The 20,486-nt window shown below is 46.6% G+C and overlaps 1 protein-coding gene across 1 annotated transcript in view; it reads left to right on the forward strand.

Annotated features, from left to right (window-relative positions):
- Positions 1–20,486, forward strand: part of LOC146062977 (putative cation-transporting ATPase 13A4) — a 137,797-nt gene that overhangs the window by 27,903 nt on the left and 89,408 nt on the right. The window contains exons 4-5 of the mRNA XM_083174987.1: positions 15,122–15,192; positions 19,156–19,236. Of these exons, the coding sequence (XP_083031113.1) occupies positions 15,122–15,192; positions 19,156–19,236 (152 nt within the window). The remainder of the gene's footprint in view (positions 1–15,121; positions 15,193–19,155; positions 19,237–20,486) is intronic.

A 20,486-nucleotide genomic window follows, 5' to 3' on the forward strand; every position in this document is an offset into this window, starting at 1 on the left:
CTGAACTGATGCTGATGCTGATTCTATACCCCTATTTATACTGTATTTTTCAACACACTCTGTACGTTACCTTGTCATTTGTTTTTTGTTTGCTATGTACGGCGCTGCGGACACTTTGCGGCGCCTTATAAATAAACGTACTACTAGTACTACTACTACATATATATATATATATATATATATATGGTAGAAATTACCTTTATTTGCGCGAAGTAAGGTGGCAGCAGCTCAATTAGTCCTCCCTGTTGGTAGGGGAGTGGGAAAGAAGATATGCAAGGAATAGAGCGCGCTCTATGGTATACCGCCACCACTTAGATGAGTGTGACTTCTCAGTTGAAAAATTTCACACAATTTTCATATAATATATTTATTAAAACATAGTCTAAAATAGTGAAAAATTAGGTACTTGTGTATTATCAGGGCGCCCGATTTAATGTAAATTATGTATCACATCCGATTTATGGTCGATTTTTATCCGATTCGTTCTGCTATGCGATTTAGCGTCCGATTTGCGTCCGATTTTCGCCCGATTTTTTGCCGATTTTCGGCCACTTCCTGCCGATTTGCATGCTATTCCATCCTTGCACACCCCCAGGTACCATGCAATGGTATGCGATGCGATTTTCGGGAAAATGCCCCTGATTGTACAATTAAATATTGCATAGCATTGCATGCCAGCAAGTGGCATGCGATACGATTCGCAATGTTAAATGCACCCCCATTGTCAACGACACCCCCATTATCAACGCCAACCCGAAGCGTGGCGAGAGCAGCGAGCCCGCGAGGGGCGGCGGTACGCCTCCTCTGACCTTTTCATACCCCCACTATCCACGTCGGCGTGGAGTTGATTTTAGATAGTGTGGCGAGCGCAGCGAGGGGACGCAAATTACTTTACATGTATTTTGCGTCCCCTCACGGGGCACGCTGCGCTCGCCACGCTTCGGGCTCGGTGGCTCACTCCGCTCGCCACACTGTCTAAAGTCAACTCTGCGCCGACGTGGATAGTGGAGGTATGAAAAGATCAGAGGACGCGTACCGCTGCGCTCGCCACGCTTCGGGTTGGTAGTGGGGGTGGAGTTGACAATGGGGGTGCATTTAACATGGTAAGCACCCATCAGGGTGCTTGTACAATTGAAAATTGAATCGCGTCACATGCATCGCATGGCATGCATCGCATGCCGCTATATTGCATGTGATGCGATGCACTACGATGGAAATCTGGGGTGTGCAAGGTGTGCAATGATGGAACAGCATGCAAATCGGCCAGAAAACACGAAAAATCGGCCGATTTCGCGGGCAGATAATACACAAGTACCCAAAATTATAACACTCCACTATACAGTCAGTGCTTTATAGAAATGAACTAGAAACCCAATGTGGTTCGTCGTACCGACTTCATCAGGGGTGTGGATTCTGGGAGGTAAAAATATAATTGTTTGTACAATATTATGCAATAATAATGATATAGATATTTTAGACTACAATTTGGAGATTAAAAAATAGTTATACAGTACATACCTAATATCATAATACACAAGGTTTTGGACTTTTCAGTTGTTGTTTTTTAGTTTCCAAGTGAGCAAAAGAGAGGAAAAAGATTACTCTTGGTGGGGGCACCCTTGAATCACAAACTGGTGTATGCTTCTAAATGCAGTATTTCAAATTTAATTTTTATTAGGTATGCCTTAAAATAGGTTATGAATGACTTCCTTGTCCTGTTATAAAATTACAAAAATGTGCCATAGACATATGTTAAATAATAATCTGAGGCATATTAGGCGGGATGTGATCACCGCACCGCGATGCCAGCCGCATATGTTAGTACATATGCGCTGGCATCGCAGTGAAGGGTGGCGATGTATATTAATACATCCCGCCCTTTGTGCCTGTTTAGGCTAGGGCAGTGGTAGCCAACCCTAACCCTCGAGAGCTACCAACAGTTCACATTTTCCAGACAACCTAGCTGCTGCACAGCTGCACTCATTAATCACTGACACATTTTAAAAGATACACAGATGGAGCTAATTAGCTCACTTGTGATTCTGTGAGGAAACCTGCAAAACATGCACTGTTGGTAGCTCTCGAGGACTAGGGTTGGCTACTCCAGGGCTAGGGAGAGGTGTTGTTGTAAAGGTAACAGTGTGATCCTCATTAGTCCTAATTGATACTAATGTTTTAGGTAGCAATGCTTTAGGAAGTAATCATTGGTCACTTTTGCATAAAAACCTTGTTTGACAAGAACCTTTAGTCTCCAGGGACAGGTGCTCAAAACATTGGTAATACAATTGTGAGTTGTTATTGCACTTGTGCTAAGATCACTAAGTAGGTTTAAGGAGCACTTATAGGGAGACGCTGCTGCAGCAGAGGGCAGTTTATCATGGAAACTGAGAGGCCGCTTACAGTCATACAGTAAAGCAGTGGTTCTCAAACTGTGGGCCCTGACACCAAAGTGGGTCCCAACCTTCTCAGCGTGGGGTCGTGACCCAATGTTGCTGACCATCAGACTGATAACTTTTCTACTCTCAGTAAATGATGGAAGGAGTCTAAAATAACAGACAAAAAAACAGATTTTCGAGACTCCTTGAATCACTGACATGTGATGTGATGACCTTCTGCAGTAACTTGCTGGGGTCCCTTAATTATTTTTATTGTCTAATGGGGTCCCAGAGCAAAATAGTTTGAGGACCCCTGCAGTAAAGAAACAGCAGGTAACAAATATGCACAGACACGTCCAGCGGTTACCTCACAGCCGACTTTGAATACCGAGATCTCACTGCTGCACGCTGCTGTCCCCACTGTGCCATCTCCTAGCCTGTCCCTGCAGTTTCTAGTATATATTTTGGGGATAGTGCTGCGCTCAATCTTATGTACTTGATACTATATAATTATGGAAATAGTGAATAAATGGATGTGACACAGTGTTTACTCTAAACCAAATTTACTAAGGAAGTTTTTACATTGATACAGTGATGCACACAGTATAGAAAATTTGCCACGTTGCATGCACTGGCCCTTGGCCTCTGCACACGATTTGTGTCTGAAATCTCCTGGTCTGTGTGCTTGCACAGTTCAAATTGTCCAATCTTTGCTGCTGGATTGCAGCGTTAAAACTCTCAGTCTATTTGACTATACTCTGTTTGCGGCGTCCCGTCAAACAGTTGTATAGTAGTGCAAATAAGTCTTCGGGTACCCCTTTAGATCTTACGGCTTCTTCTGCGGATTTTCGGAGGAGGGGGGGACTGGTGCAGATTAGGGTGCCGGTGTCTTCTCCGCTGCTACTTGGGATGGCGGAGGTGCCGCACGAGTGATAATGCACTCAATACGTCACACGCCGCTGACACCCGTTCGCTACAGGGACTTAGGGCAGCGGGGGTCAGTGTATTGGGCAACAACGCCACCGTCAACACCGCCTCGCTTGACCGCCCCGGAAACCTCCTGCCTCTCTAGTCCCTCTCTGTCTCCTACTTACCCTCTCCACGCTGACGGTATCTCGTGCACATTCCAGCCGGTGTAAGTCTTCAGATCTTAGTTCTTACGTCTGGGGATGATCTCAGCCCGTTTCTTTTTTCTTGGTTCAGTATGTTAAATTATGTCTCCAACGCGTTTCAGCTACTTGCCTTCTTCAAGGAGGTGTGTGCTACTGGAGCCCTGGTCCTGCGGTTTCTAGACAGGGACAGACTAGGAGACAGCACAGTGGGGATGGCAGCATGCACAAGCGAGATCTCAACATTCAAAGTCGGCTGTGAGGTAACCGCTGGACGTGTCTGTGCATATTTGTTACCTGCTGCAGTTTCTTTACTGCATGACTGTAAGCAGCCTCTCAGTTTCCATGATAAACTGCCCTCTGCTGCAGCAGTGTCTCTCTATAAGTGCTCCTAAAACCTACTTAGTGATCTTAGCACAAGTGCAATCAGGGCTGCCACCAGGATTTTTTGTTGCCTGGAACGGATTGCCAGTCTGCCCTACCGCACCGTGGATGAGCTGTCAGTGCGCCAACCCCCATCCCCCCCTCACTTACTGCCTGATTCAGCAGGTCCCGGAGCACAGCCTGGTTTCTTCAATTAAGGACGCAGGCAGCCAATTAAAATGCAGCTCCAGCGGGTGAGCCAATCAGAGCTCATGTAACTGCATTGAAGAAGCCAGGCTGTGCTTCGGGACCTGCTGAGGACAGGCAGCACATATCGGTGGGTTGCTGTGGGCAAAATGAGCTGCTTAGGCCCTTCCAGAGGCCGGGGCCCGGGACAGCTGGACCCACAGCACCCCCGTCTGCGGCCCTAAATGCAATAACAACACACAATTGTATTACCACTGTTTTGAGCACCTGTCCCTGGAGACTTTAAGCCCCCATACATAGAGCCGACTTGTCCTAAGGACAAGTCGGACCCAATTCTCCTCCGAGCCGCCCAGCAGCTCCCCGGGAGGCTCACATACGATTAGGACTTTGATGGACCATTTTTTACATGTGATAAATCGCATGCGATTTATCACATGTAGAAAAAATAACAGGGAGCTGCAGGGCGGTGAGGAGCAGTGGGGGCGGGCGGCTGGGGAGGAAGCAGCGGGGCGCAGCAGCGCATTACCAGATCAGTGCTGGGGCGGGCGGCGGTGACAGTCAGTCTCCACTGTCTACTATAGTGCTGTAGCGGGCGGGCAATTACTACTTTAAAATAACATGTCAAATGACTGCCCGGCTAATGATTGGCTGAGATAGAGTACTCTAAGCCAATCAGTGGCCTCCCTCCGCGGCCGCTGATTGGCTGAGAGTGCTCTATCTCAGCCAATCAAATGCCGGAGAGTCATTTGACACATTATTTTAAAGATGTAATAGCCGCTGCCCGCCCGCTACAGCGCTGTAGTAGACAGTGGAGACTGTCACCGCCGCCCGCCCCAGCACTGATCTGGTAACGCACTGCTGTGCCCCGCTGCTTCCTCCCCAGCCGCCCGCCCCCACTGCTCCTCACCGCTACGGCGCTGGACAGTGGAGAGAGACTGACTGTCCAGCGCCGACTGATTTATTAAACATCGTATGTCCCGCCGGTCCGACCCCTGGGGCCGGGTCTGATATGCACGGGACCGCGCATCGGACCCGACCCCATGTCATGAAGAACCGATTTGGTCCGATTTATCGGGCCGATTGATCGCAATCGGCCGAAATCGGTCCAAATCGGCTCAATGTATGCCCACCTTTAAGGTTCTTGTCAAAAAAGGTTTTCATGCAAAAGTGACCAATGATTATTTCCTAAAGCATTGCTTCCTACAACATTGGTATCAATTAGGACTAATGAGGATCACACTGTTACCTTGACAACAACACCTCTCCCTAGCCTAAACAGGCACAATATGCCTCAGATTATTATTTAACATATGTCTATGGCTCTTTTTTGTAATTTTATAACAGGACAAGGAAGTCATTCATAACCTATTTTAAGGCATACCTAATAAAAATGAAATTTTAAATACTGCATTTAGAAGCATACACCAGTTTGTGATTCAAGGGTGCCCCCACCAAGAGTAATCTTTTTCCTCTATTTTTCTCACTTGGAAAATACTATTGTTCATACTAGGGATGTGCACCGGCCACTTTTCGTGTTTTGTGTTGGGTTCTAATGCCAAAACACCCCCTAAACGTTTTGTGTTTGGATTTTTGGGTTTTGGGTTTAAAAAAAAAATGCATAAAAACTGCTTAAAATGCAGAATTTTGGGGGTTGTTTTGCTCCTACGCTATTATTAACCTCAATAGCATTCATCTCCACTTATTTCCAGTCTATTCTGAACACCTCACACCTCACAATATTGTTTTTAGGCCAAAAGGTTGCACAGAAGTAATTGGATAACTATGATAAGCGACAAGTGGGCGGCACAAAAACTAGACTGATACGGCACACTTAATAGCACCCCTGGACTGATTTGGCACACGTAGCATCACCCCTTGACTAACATGGCACACTTAGCATCACCCCTGGACTAATACAGCACACTTGGCAGCACCCCATGAATTTTACGGCAGACTTGGCTCACCCCAGGAATTATTTGGCAGACTTGGCTCACCCCTGGACTGATATGGCACACTTAGCATCACCCCTGGACTGATACGGCACACTTAGCATCACCCCTGGACTAATACAGCACACTTGGCAACACCCCATGAATTATACAGCAGACTTGGCTTACCCCAGGAATTATACGGCACAGATGGTGGCACCCCTGACCTGACACAGCACACATGGAATTATATGGCACACACAGTGACACTCCTGCAGTAAAAAGAGTTATTCTTTTAATTAAAAAAATGGCAGCACGCCTGGATTGATATAGCAGACTTAGCAGCGCCCCATAAATTATACAGCACACTTGGCTCACCCCTGGACTGATACGGCACACTTAGCATCACCTCTGGACTGTGACGGCACACTTAGCAGCACCCCATGAATTATACAGCAGACTTTGCAACAACCCATGAATTATATGACACACTTGGCTCACCCCAGGAATTATGCGTCACACATGCCGGCATCCCTGACCTGGTACAGCACACATGGAATTATACGGCACAGATGGCGGCACCCCTGGACTGATATGGCACACATGGCGGCAGGCATGGAATTATACGGCAGACAAATTCCTGCAGTAAAAATAAAAATGTGGATTCTTTTAATTATAAAAAAGAGCAGCACACCTGGAATTATACGACAGATTTAGCAACACCCCATGAATTATACAGCACTCTTGGCTCACCCCTGGACTACAGCGCATTTAACAGCCCTTGCAGTAAAAAAAAAAAAAAACTTATTTTTATTTTCATTAAAAAAAAGGGCAGTTCCCCATGTCTGATACGGGACACATGGGGGCACCCCTGGAATTATACGGCACACATGCGGGCACCCCTGGACTGATACGGGACACATTGGGGCACCCCTGGAATTATATGGCACACATGCGGGCACCCCTGGACTGATACGGGACACATTGGGGCACCCCTGGAATTATATGGCACACATGCGGGCACCCCAGGACTGATACTGCAAATATGTGGGCACCCCTGGACAGATACAGCACACATGTGGGCACCCCTGGACAAATATAGCACACGTGTGGGCACCCCTGGATGGATACAGTACACATGTGGGCACCACTGGACAAATACAGCACACATGTGGGCACCCCTGGATGATGGAAACAGTACACATGTGGGCACACCTGGACAGATACAGCACACATGTGGGCACCCCTGGATGGATACAGTACACATGCTGGCACCCCTGGACTGATACAGCACACATGTGGGCACCCTGGACTGATGCAGCACACATGCGGGCACCCCAGGACTGATACTGCACATATGTGGGCACCCCATGACAGATACAGCACACATGTGGGAACCCCTGGACAAATATAGCACACGTGTGGGCACCCCTGGATGGATACAGTACACATGTGGGCACCACTGGACAAATACAGCACACATGTGGGCACTCCTGGATGATGGAAACCGTACACATGTGGGCACACCTGGACAGATACAGCACACATGTGGGCACCCCTGGATGGATACAGTACACATGCTGGCACCCCTGGACTGATACAGCACACATGTGGGCACCCTGGACTGATGCAGCACACATGCGGGCACCCTGGACTTATACTGGGCACTGGCAGCAGTAATTAAAAAAAAAATTGGGTACTTGTTTCCTAGCACGGCCACAACGATCATAATCGCGGTCATCGGGGGTAAAATCGGGGCCATCGCGGGCATCGCGGCCGCTAAAAAAATCGGGTGCGATGGGCCAGACGCGATGCCCGCGATTTCCCCATAGAGAACAATGTTAAATGGCTCAATTTACCCGCGATGACCACGATTTCCCATAGGAAACAATGTGAAATGGCTCAATTTACCCAAATTATCATAGGGAACAATGGTAAATGGGCCAAAAACACCCCTGAACATAAAAATGTCCCCCCAAAAGTACTATACGCCACCCCGCGATCAACGTGAACCCGAAGCGTGGCGAGCGCAGCGAGCCCGCGTGGGGCGGCGGTACGCGTCCTCCGACCTTTTCATGCCCTACTATCCACGTCGGCGTGGAGTTGAGAATAAAATAGTGTGGCGAGCGCAGCGAGCCACCGAGCCCGAAGCATGGCGAGCGCAGCGGATACCTTCACAGTTATACGCGTCCCCTTGCGGGCTTCCCAGGTGTCCATGGCGACGCGGACACCTGGGAAGCCCGCGAAGAGACGCGTTTACCTGTGAAGGTATCCGCGTCCCCTCGCGGGGCTCGCTGCGCTCGCCACGCTTCGGGCTCGGTGGCTCGCTGCGCTCGCCACACTATTCTATTCTCAACTCCACGCCGACGTGGATAGTAGGGCATGAAAAGGTCGGAGGACGCGTACCGCCGCCCCTCGCGGGCTCGCTGCGCTCGCCACGCTTCGGGTCACGTTGATGGCGGGGTGGCGTCAACTACTTTTGGGGGGACATTCCACTGGTCTGTGGGTTTTTTTGGGGTTTCTGGCCCATTTACCATTCTTCCCTATGCTGATGTGGGTAAATTGATCCATTTAACATTGTTTCCTATGGGAAATCGTGGTCATTGCGGGTAAATTGAGGCATTTAACATTGTTCCCTATGGGGAAATCGTGGGCATCGCGTCTGGACCATTTAAGCATTTTTAGGTGCACACGACGCGACCGACCCGATTTTTCACTGTTTTCAATGCATTTCAATGGAAAAATCGGGGGCATCGCGTCGGTCGCGTCGCGGGACACTAAAAATTACCCCCGATGGCCGCGATTGTGGCCGTGCTAGGAAACAAGTACCAAAAATTGCTTTGAATTTTTTTTTACTTAATTAAAATAATGTTGCCCCCTCTGTAGCACTAGCAGCAGCCCGCTATGCATAAATCATCCCCCCCAGCATGTTTCCCCCTCACTCCGCTCAGCAGACAGCACGGACACATTCATGCTGTCTGAAATCACCAGCCTATTTGAAAATAGCGCCGACCACCGGCAACTATATATCCCCAGGTCTCGCGAGAATCCGACAGCGGGAATATTGTGTAACACACATACCTATCACTATACCATTACTGTTTATGTGTTCTATGTCTGTCTGTTTGGTTTGATATCACATATTGAATACCAGTGTTGATCAAAACTGTCAGCTCGTTTGGTACAAAACCATAAAGTCCAAAAGGATCCAATTTGTGGATTGCCTCATGTGTAGGCAATTGGACCCGATATAAGACAGTAGCACAATAAAGACCAATTGCTAAGGAACATATAGTGCTGAACATCGACCATATAAAAGGTCTGTGTGGTAGAACATTATATACACCACACTAGCAGCAGCCGATTGTACCTGAGTATACGCAACATTACCCACAGCAGGGCCGTAACTAGGGGGGGGGCTGGGGGGTCACGCGCACCGGGCGCTGGAGGGGGGGGGGGCTGTCAGCAGCGGCGGGCTGGGCCGGGGGGGCAGGGTGCCATTTGCCCCCCAGGCCGCACTGGCAGGTCTGCGCGGGCCGCGGACGTTTCCGAGGCCGCCTTACCGTGTTTTGTCTGCCGGCGGCCATGTTCCTGTGGTCCTTTACATGATGTGTATGCGGCGCGGCCACAGGAACATGGCCGCCGGCCTCGGCTCCACGGCTCCTCTATTCCCCGGCCAGCGGCAGTGGCAGACGCTGGGTGGGGACGTCATGACGATGACGCCTCCCACCCACGCGTCTGCAGAGAGTGCAGGAAGGCAGGCAGACGCAGGCTGCAGGAAGAATCGTGGGGGCCGCAGCAGGAGGCCGCAGACCGCAGGATAGTTGAAATTCCTGGAGTGGAGCCACAGCAGGACAGGGAATTGAAATTACACACAGTAAGTTAATATTAAACACTTAAAACGAAATATCTGTTGTTTAATGTATATTAATAATAATGCAATGACACCACAGGCTGCTCCCCCTGTATAATAATTTGTGTCATGGCATTACTATTATTATATTATACAGAGGGAGCAGCCTGTGGTGTCATGGCATTACTTTTATATTATACAGGTGGAGCAGCCTGTGGTGTCATTATTATTGTACAGGGGGAGCAGCCTGTGGTGTCATGGCATTATGCCTTTGGTAAAACATCTCCACCCATGATCCACCCACTCATTAATAAGGAGCATCAAGGTGTGTGGCATATGTATAATGGGCATCACAGTGTGCGGCATATGTATAATGGGCATCACAGTGTGCGGCATATGTATAATGGGCATCACAGTGTGCGGCATATGTATAATGGGCATCACGGTGTGCGGCATATGTATAATGGAGCATCACGTTGTGGGGCATATGTATAATGAGCATCCAGGTGTGGGGCACATGTATAATGGAGCATCACGGTGCGGATCATATTTATAATGGGCATCACAGTATGCGGCATAGGTATATTGGGCATCACGGACTGCACTTTTGGGGTCATGTGTATCTGGCACTGCACTATTGTGGGCATATGTGTATCACACCTCCATTTTCTATGGCCGCACCCCATGTGGCTACAGCTCTTAGAGAGCTGACCATGCCCTCATAGCGGAAAAAATGGGGGATGTAGTCTCGCAGGAGTACCACGGTAGTAGGTGAACGCTCTAATTTTGGGCGCGTGACTTCGGCACGCGCAGATGTCTCCTCTACTCTGCCTCCTCTCCTCTGCCTCCAGTGTTGGGAGGTATGTTTGTGACATATTGGACATTGCAGTGTGGCATATTGTGTATCATTCCGGGTGTTCTATCCAGTGGCAGCAGCAATTAACCATTGCTTATAATGTGTACTGGGGGGGCATTACGGTTTGTGGTGTAATGTGCTCTGGGCATTACAGTGTGTGCTGGAATGTGTACTGGGCATTACGGTGTGTGCTGAAATGTGTACTGGGCATTACGGTGTGTGCTGTAATGTGTACTGGGCATTACGGTGTGTGCTATAATGTGAATTGATACTACTATGTGACCACACCACTTCCCCCCCCCCCCCCCCAAAAAAAAAACATGCCCTAAATTTTTAGCGCGCGCCTTCGGCGCGCACTGTCCCTGTTTTCAGGTTCATATAGTTTCTAGAGGGATCATTTCGAAATATATATTTCATTTCAGAATACAGTGTAAAATATTTTTTTGGGGGGGGGGCACTAAATGAATGTCTTGCCCCGGGCACCAGAAACCCTAGTTTCAGCCCTGCCCACAGAGATCCAATCTGTGGATCAGCCCGAGCGCGAAGCAGTGGATCCAACAAAATATATCAGCAGTATATTAATCAAAGGCTGAATAGGACATAGTGTTAAATTAATCTAAGATCCGTGAGGTGTGATACCATACACACCGCGCGAGTAAAAGCCGACAATATATGAGTGCTGTAATACTGTACGATAAGATCCAATCTATGGATTGCCCAGTGTGTCTGCGAGTGAACTGACATAATCAACCAGTGGAATGCACAGTTAATGTTGTGGACCATGGAGTGAAATATAAATAACGCAAAAGGGAGCACTATAGGCTCCACACGCAATCCATAGAGATAGATAATCAAGCACTAATACACTACTGAGTAATAATTAAAATGCTCACCTTACAAGGTAGAGCGCAGCTCAAACAATAGCTAAAGCGTACAGAACACAAAGGGGAAAGTGAGTCACCGCCAGCATACCGGCAGAGAGTGTATAAAGTAATACACGGATAACGACCACAATCTTCATGTTCTGCCGGCTTGCGGGGAGCGTGCGGATAATGTGATAGATCGGGTGCACAAAAGTATTACTGTATCACATACAGTGCACTTAATAAAATTCATCAATTGTACATGGTACGAAATTAATCAAAGACACCGCACACACCGCACCAGTAATAGCCGACCTGCTGTGATACTGTCTCATAAGATCCAATCTGTGGATTGCCCAGTGTGTATACAAGTTAATCGATACAATTAACCAGTGGAATACACAGTGAGTGTGGTGGATCATTGAGTGAAATATAAATAAAGCAAAAGGGAGCATTACAGGCTCCATATGTACTCCATAGAGGCATATAATTAAGCACCAATACACCATTGAGCAACAATCAAATACTCACCTTAAAAGGTACAACACTGCTTAAACAGTGCCCCAAGCGTACAGAACGCAAGGGGAGAGTTAGTCACCGACAGCATACTTGCAGAGAGTGTAAATTAATACACGGATCACGACCACAATCCGCATGATCTGTCGATGTACGGGGACTGGGGAGCATGCGGGTAATGTGATAGATCAGGTGCACATAGTATTATGGTACCACATACAGGGCCTTATTCGAGTTCACTCTTTCTGACAAAATCCTTCTTAGATGGACAAAACCATGTGCACTGCAGGGGGGCAGATGTAACATGTGCAGATAGAAATAGATTTGGTGATTTTTTGGTGATTCTTTGCAGGGTAAATACTGGCTGCTTTATTTTAACACTGCAATATAGATCTCACTTTGAAGTAAAACCCCACCCAAATCTAATTAGATCTGCACAAGTTACATCTGCCCCCCTGCAGTGCACATGGTTTTATCCATCTAAGAAGGATTTTGTCTGAAAGAGTGAACTCGAATAAGGCCCACAGTGTACTGAATAAAACTGGTAGGACCTAATGACTGGACCACCTTGCTGGCATATCACAAAATAAAGGCATAAGACCCCACATGCGGGCACGTATTGTGCATTTGTGACAGGGAGATATAAAACTGAAAAACCAGCAACACCGATTAGAACAGACAGAACAGACAATAACACAACAATTTATTCAGCAGACAGTGAGAATATCACCACCCATCACTATAGAATCAACATAGGCGCCCAATAAACGAGTTGCATCTGCATCACAAAAGCAGTAACTAGAGAAATAACATCAAGCCACTAGATCACAGAGTGACATTTTTAATCTTTAAAATTTCTTTTTCTCTTTACATCTATATCTTGTTTTAATATTTTCGCTACTTATTCAATAAGGTCTCATACAATTAATAAAATTGTGCAGTATTAACACAGAATGATGACCTGCTAGTTAAAAATTGTTAAAATTAAATATAATAAAATATACACCTATTTGTAGGTATGTTTTTATGAATGTGGATCAGGAGTGCGTCCTAATTAAACTGATTTTTCTTTTCTGTTTAACTTATACTGTACATGTTGAAATCAGGGGACAGCACCCTAGCAACATGACCCATTCCAATAGGTACAAAATGCTCTGCGTCTGGACTTCTTCCTTAATTTAGGATTGCCTTCACCTTTGCTGGAACACCATTATTATCACTGAACCATACCTCCCAACTGTCCCGCTTATCGCGGGAACGTCTTGGTATTTGGGGACGTTCCCACATCCCTCCTGCGGCCAGCAATGTCCCACGGAGTGGGGGGCAGTTGGGAGTCCCCCCCTGTAGTCCGTGAATAGACGATGTGCGCATGCGCACAGCATCTATTCTTTCAGGCAGAGGGGCTGGGGTATGGCCAGCAACTTGCAGGGCTGGTGGGAATGCCCCCACCGCTGTGAAAACAGGGCGTGGCCTCGCTGCAGCGCCGCAAGTATAGGCCATGCCCCCTTTTCGGTAGGCCACACCCTAAAAAATGTTGGGAGGTATGACTGAACTAGTTCAACACAGGTGACTGCAATTATCAATTAAGAGGGAATTCCAGAAACAGTGCATTTTGTACCTAATGGAGAGGGTCATGTTGGAGGCTATGCAGGTCCTTCTGCATGTGATGTATAGCTAGGGTTACCAACTCATCCCTTTAATCCGGGACACATATTAATTACACAGGTTCTGTGGCAGTTTAAAACCAGGTGAAATGGAGTTTTGAGGTGTGGCAGTTTAAAACCAGGTCAAAGTCAGCCACAGAACCTGTGTAATTAATATGTGTCCCGGATTAAAGGGATGAGTTGGTCACCCTATGTATAGCATGTAACCCTGCTCCTATCTGCCAGAATGGGGACTGAGTCGGGGGTCTGATGTGCAGTAGGTCAGCCCTCTGACTCTTTTCTGATTCAGGAACAGATGGGGTTGTGTCTTTTCTGATTCACACTGGACCGCCGATTGGATGGCAAACACATTCAATTTGGCCACTTTTCACTCCATTTCCCATCCCGATCGGGTTCAAAGTGGTCAAATCAGACAAGTGTATGGAGGCTTTAAGAGGCTGTTCTCTTCCAGAGCTAATTAATGGAATGCAAAAAATGTAGTCACCAGAGGTATACATGGGGACACAATGCTCTGTTCCTGGACTTCCCTGGTAATGTATGATTGCCATCACCTGTGGTGAAACACCTTTTTTATCGATTAACCTGTTTAAAACAGACAATGGCAATCATACATTAAGAAGAAAGTCCAGGAGCAGAGCATTTTGTCCCTCCTGGAATGGAACATGTTGGGAGGTATGCATAATTCCGGTCCTATGTACAGCAATTTATAAACAGTAATACCACCATGTGTTGTATAACCAGTGCTAGAACATTTTAAAACCCTGTACACATGGGGCGATTTTAGCCAGTATCACTGGCTCAATGGTCGCTAAGCGATGATATCGCCCATGTTTTTTTGTGCGTTGTGGGTGATAAATCACTGGGAGCGCGCTCCGCAGCCAGTCCTTAATGGTCACTGGTCACAGGAGCATGCTCCTTTGGTTATGGCTAAAAATTGCTGGTCGCTGATGCACAATGCACTGTGCAGTGTGCACCAGCAACCAGCGATTTCTAATCATAATACAATAGAGGTTAAAAAAAATAAAAAAATTCAGCCAAAATCGCTGGTCACTAATGAAAACAGTACACTGAGTGAAACATAGAATTTGAGGGCAGATAAGAACCACTTGGCCCATCTAGTCAGCCCCCTTTTAAACATGTTGCCTCAAAACATATTTGATCCTTATTTCTTTGTAAGGATATCAATATGCCTATCCCAAGCATGTGTAAATTGTTCTACCACCTCTGATGGAAGGCTATTCCATATATCCACTAGCCTTTCTGTGAATTAATTTTTCCTCAAATTTCCCCTTAATCTCCCTCCCTCTGGTCTAGATTCAGTGCAGTAAAATGTTTGTGTTTTGTCTCTCAGGCTGTTTTCTCATACTCTGCTCCTTTGGCTTAACAGGTTAAATATATCTGGGTGCAGAAAATCAAGTATGTCTGGTTACACTCAGAGAGATGCTTCCATAAGGCTGGGTACGTAGCAACACATCTAAGCAATGTTCAGTTCTCCAAATAAATATTTTGATGCTTTTTTGTATTTCTTTGTGAAGTATTCTAGAATATTTTGTCTACAAACTAGCAGCCATATATTTTTCATATACAGTATTCACAATGGGCCTGATTTAGACCTGCAAGCTGGGCTGCCAGTTTTTGGAGCCCAGCAAGCAGGTAACCGCCACCCTCTGGTTGCAGGATAGGAAACAGACAGTTGTAGTAAATGGAGTGCATTCTATGGAGGGACATGTTACCAGTGGAGTACCCCAGGGATCTGTACTTGGACCAGTGCTCTTTAATATCTTTGTTAGTGACATTGAAAATGGTATTGAAGGGAAAGTATGCCTTTTTGCAGATGACACAAAATACAGCCTAGCAAGGTAGAAGATATGCAACAGAGTAGACACACCAGGAGGGGTAAATCAAATGACTGATGATCATCTAAGTCAGGGGTGGCCAAACCTGTCCTCATGATCTACCAACGGTGCATGTTTTCCAGGCAACCTGTGGATCTATAGTAGGAATGAATGCAGCAGGTTTGAAAATGTGACAGTTAGTAATGACTACAGCTGTGCACCAGCTAGGTGATCTGGAAAACATGGACCGTTGGTAGATCTCGAGGACCGGTTTGGCCACCCCTGATCTAAGTAAACTTGAGAATTGGTCAAGAGCATGGCAACTACAGTTTAATGCAAAAAAATGCAAAATTATGCACTTGGGACTCAAAAACCCAAAGGCTCAATATAGTATCAAGGGTACTATAGTGGAAACTACTGAGGAGGAAAGAGATCTAGGAGTCACTATTTCAAGTGACTTAATGGCAGGAAAGCAATGTAGCAAAGCAATGAGGAAGGCCAGTCAGATGCTTGGTTGTATAGGGAGAGGAATCAGTAGCAGAAAAAAAAGACGTAATAATGCCACTTTATAGGTCATTGGTACGGCCTCATCTGGAATACTGTGTCCAGTTCTGGAGACCATATCTTCAGAAGGATATAAATACATTGGATAGTGTACAAAGAAGGGCAACTAATATGGTGCATGGCCTACATCACAAAACTTACCTGGATAGACTAAAAGATCTTAACATGTATAGTTTGGAGCAGAGAAGGGAAAGGGGGGACATGATAGAAATCTTCAAATATATCAAGGGTTTTAACATAGTACAGGAGGGAAATTTTCTTCAAAGGAAAGGAAGTAATAAAACACGAGGACATGCACTTAAACTGGAGGGAGGTAGGTTCAGGGGAAATGTTAGAAAGAATTACTTCACAGAAAGGGTAGTGGATAAGTGGAATAGCCTCCCATCAGAGGTGGTCAAGGCTAAGACAGTAGAACAATTTAAACATGCATATGAATAGGCATATGAATATCCTTACAAAGAAATAAGGATTAAAAAGGGTTGAGATTACCTGAAGGGTAAAAAAAGGGGCAGACTAGATGGGCCAAATGGTTCTTATCGTCAAATTCTATGTTTCTGCCCTGAGAAATGGCGCCTTACAAAGGGGTTTGCAGGGCTGCGTATGGAGAAAAAACATCATCAAATTATTTTCCCACTTCTAGCCAGGGCTTGCAGCCAATGCATAACCCAGGACTTACACGTTGGCTGCGATCAGGGGTGCAAGTATGACGGTACAGCGTGGTACGGCATACCGCTAAAACATATTATGCCGGTACACGTACCGCCATAACAAAAACTCGTAGACCGCCTCCTCTGCTCATACGAGGCAGCAGGAAGTGTCAGACACCTTATTCATCCCACTTACGGTCCCGTTTCTACCCTCCCATCGGCAACGTCCCCCAGTGGGCACCACCCCCTTCGTGCGTCAGCGCAGCTCCACGCCTATGTTCTCAAGCGCCGCCCTCTCCGGTGCTCAGCGCGTAACCCATCATATGACGTGCGGCCTCCTTCTCCTTCCATATCACTGAACATCACCAAGGAAACCCCCCATTGTGAGCACGTAGTCCCGCTTGCCAATGACGTGTCCCTGCGGAGGCGGGAACTACGCATGCGCATACAGAAGCTGAGACTTCTGGGGAGCCATCTTAGACACTGGCAAACCTGTGGCTCGCTTTGGGCTCTGTGGCTCGCTGCGCTCGCCACACTTTATAATATCTACTCCACGCCGACATGGATAGTGGGGGTATGAAAAGGTCGGAGGACGCATACCGCCGCCCTCCTCGCGGGCTCGCTGAGCTCCCCACGCTTCGGGTTGACGTCAATAGTGGGGTGGCGTTAACAATGGGGGGGCATTAACCATACTCAATGAGAAATTGGCCATATTGGCCCATCTCCCATTGTCCCCTATGTAAAATCGCGTTGATCGCATCGCGGCCCATTATAATGGGCCGCGACCGACGCGATCAACCCGATTTTGACTTGAAAAATAATTTAACATTATTCTCTATAGGAAAATCGCGTTGATCGCGTCGGTTGCATCACGGCCCATTATAATGGGCCGCGATGGAAGCGATCAACGCGATTTTCTCTTTCACTGGCAAATTAGCAGGTGATTGACAGAAAATCGGGTCTATCGCGTTGATTGTATGCCTTAAGTACCTTACACTTAAGGCATACAATCAATGAGACGGGTGCCGTGCTAGGAAATAAGTACCGCCACTTTATATAGTGCCATCTGTTATACGGTGCTGTATGCATGGGGTGGATGATATCAACCCCCCCAATTGCACAGAAACGGGCCTGGGCACTATACCACATGCACAATAGGCACCAATATTTTGCTGCATACGAATGGCCATTGGTGGGATCTCCATCGCTGGTCACCATTGATGGTACCATTAATGGATAACCTCGATGATGTGAAACCATCTGCATGGGAACCAGCAATGGTTTCACCCCCAATGGTAGCCCCTGCTTTAGTGTGCAATGAGTGTGGATCGTAATGTTTAATGGGCATTATGGCATGGGTAATATGTATTGGGTGTGTGACATGTAACAGGCAGTACTGTGTAGATTTTTGCTGCGTGCCTTAGTCGTGCAATATCCCTATTTAGTATTTATGGTTTGACTGGCTCCTACACTTTGATCCTGGCAATGCACAAGCCCAAACAGAAATGTCATTGTGTTCTAAAGTTTTGTCATGTAGCCACTCCCCCTCATGTCATATGACCACGCCCTGACCATGCTCATTTTTCGGTACGCGCCTTCACCGCACGGCACAGTACCACTAAGAATTTTTTTCTACTTGCACCACTGGCTGCGAGCAAAACAGTTGTTTCCGGCACGGACGTCATGCACCCGCCCTTAGCAAGCAGAAAACGCCTGCATTTGGCCTGACACTCCCAGCATTTCCTTGGGCGTGTCCACTGTTTTTGTGGGCATGCCCATAAAACACTGGAGATACACCCCAACATGACCACCCCCTGTCAATCAGGTTGTGAGCGCCTTGCATATAGAAAAAAAGATGCTTGCAGTCTGTCCGAGCGCATGCACATTGCGGACAATGCGCATGTGCAGCACACACACTATCGGACAATTCAATACAAGCCTGTTCCTAGATATACCCCAGTGTTTGGGGGCAAGTAAAAGAAGGGGATATAAAATAAATTGGGGAGATCAGATTTGTGTCTGAAAAAAAAAGATACTTAATTATATGCCCATGTATCTCCGCAGCGCAGATAACTGCCTGGTTTGGGTTGGCACCAGCAGGCCTAACTGTCAGATGGGACCTATATATAAGTGCCCCCTGTACCCCCTTATAACCTACTGTATGTATGCAGGTACTCACATGAGTGGGTATGTTGAGATTAGAATCACACTGGGTTCTAATATTTGTCCTACTGTAGCATGCATTGTAACAACAGTGGGTAACCTGGGTACACATCAAAACAATGGGGTTCCCAGATGCTGGGACATCTGATACACTGGTCGTATATACGATAAATGCTGAAACACTACAATTGCTCACGCTGAACTCATTTTAGGACATTGGAGGATGCTTATTCCTGTTCCCAGCTACACTTGAGGTTTGGTTCAGGTTTGACTCTGGAAGAACAAAAATTAAGGTATGGTTTGTTTTCTTTATAGTATCTGCTAACATTGTCTGTCTTATTTTTTCCTAAAGAAATAATTTCCATTGTAATGCAGACTGTGCTGATAAATTTGATATAGGACACCTATATAATGTGTGTGACTGAGTTTGTATAAGGAGCAGTATAGTACTTGTATTGGAAAAAAGCTGCCGCTGCTACATTGTAGCATTTTGTGTACAGCTGATAAGTAGTGCCCTAGTTCAAATGATGTCACATTGTAGGGTGCCAGTACAAATGATGAAACACAGTAGCGCTGATTTACATTATGACATAGGGGGTTATTTTGGTTCACTCCTTCTGACAAATTCCTTCTTAGATGGACAAAACCATGGGCATTAATCTGGTTCACTCTTAGGGCAGTATTCAATGAGAAAAGTTCTCCGTGTTTTGTGGAGAATTTGTGCTTTGTTCGCCTTGGATGGAGCATTTTGCTCTCCAAAAGCGAGCAACCCTATTCAATGTGAAATATTCTCCGTCTTTTTAAGTGATTTTCTCCGTCTCTCTCCGTGTAGCAATTCTCCATCTTTTGATGGAGAGCTGGAATGTGAACTTTTGAACGTAAAGGTTTTTTTTTTAAATTTTGGTGTAAAAAAATCAGGTTTTTTTTCCTGTGAAGGGGCATGTTATTTTTATTCATATGCTTATAGCACATGAATATATATTTAATTTAAAAAAAAATATATATTTTTTTACATTTTTTTTTTTTTTTTTTTACACAGTGCAGCCAGCAGGGGGCCCGAGCGCTCGAGCCTCTCATTAGATATTCATATATTCACTGCAGCCGAACGTAACTATGCACGAACGGTGCAGTGAATACTGGGTCCCCCGCTGGCTATAGGGGGGTGCAGCCTGGGTCCTGGAGAGCCCCCCTCCCCTCCACAGTCCTCTGGAGCAGCCAGGGAGACTTTAATCTCTCTGGCTGCTTCCGGCTCCCTGAAAGCTCCCTGCTCCCTGCAGGGGTTAAGACTCGCCGCGAGTGGCGGCGAGTCTTAACCACATTGAATAGAGGGAGCAGGAGTGGCAGCGAGCCCTCCGGAACACGGAGAGTGCATGGAGAGCTAAATAAAACGCTCTCCATTCACGGAGAACTTTTTCATTGAATACTGCCCTTAGAGGCAAATTCCTTCTCAAATGGACAAAACCATGTGCACTGCAGGTGGGGCAGATATAATATGTGCAGATAGAATTAGATTTGGGTGGGGTTTTTCTTCAAAGTGAGATCT

This window comes from Crinia signifera, chromosome 3, assembly GCF_055691185.1.
Source record: "Crinia signifera chromosome 3, ASM5569118v1, whole genome shotgun sequence".
Lineage (NCBI taxonomy): Eukaryota > Metazoa > Chordata > Amphibia > Anura > Myobatrachidae > Crinia > Crinia signifera.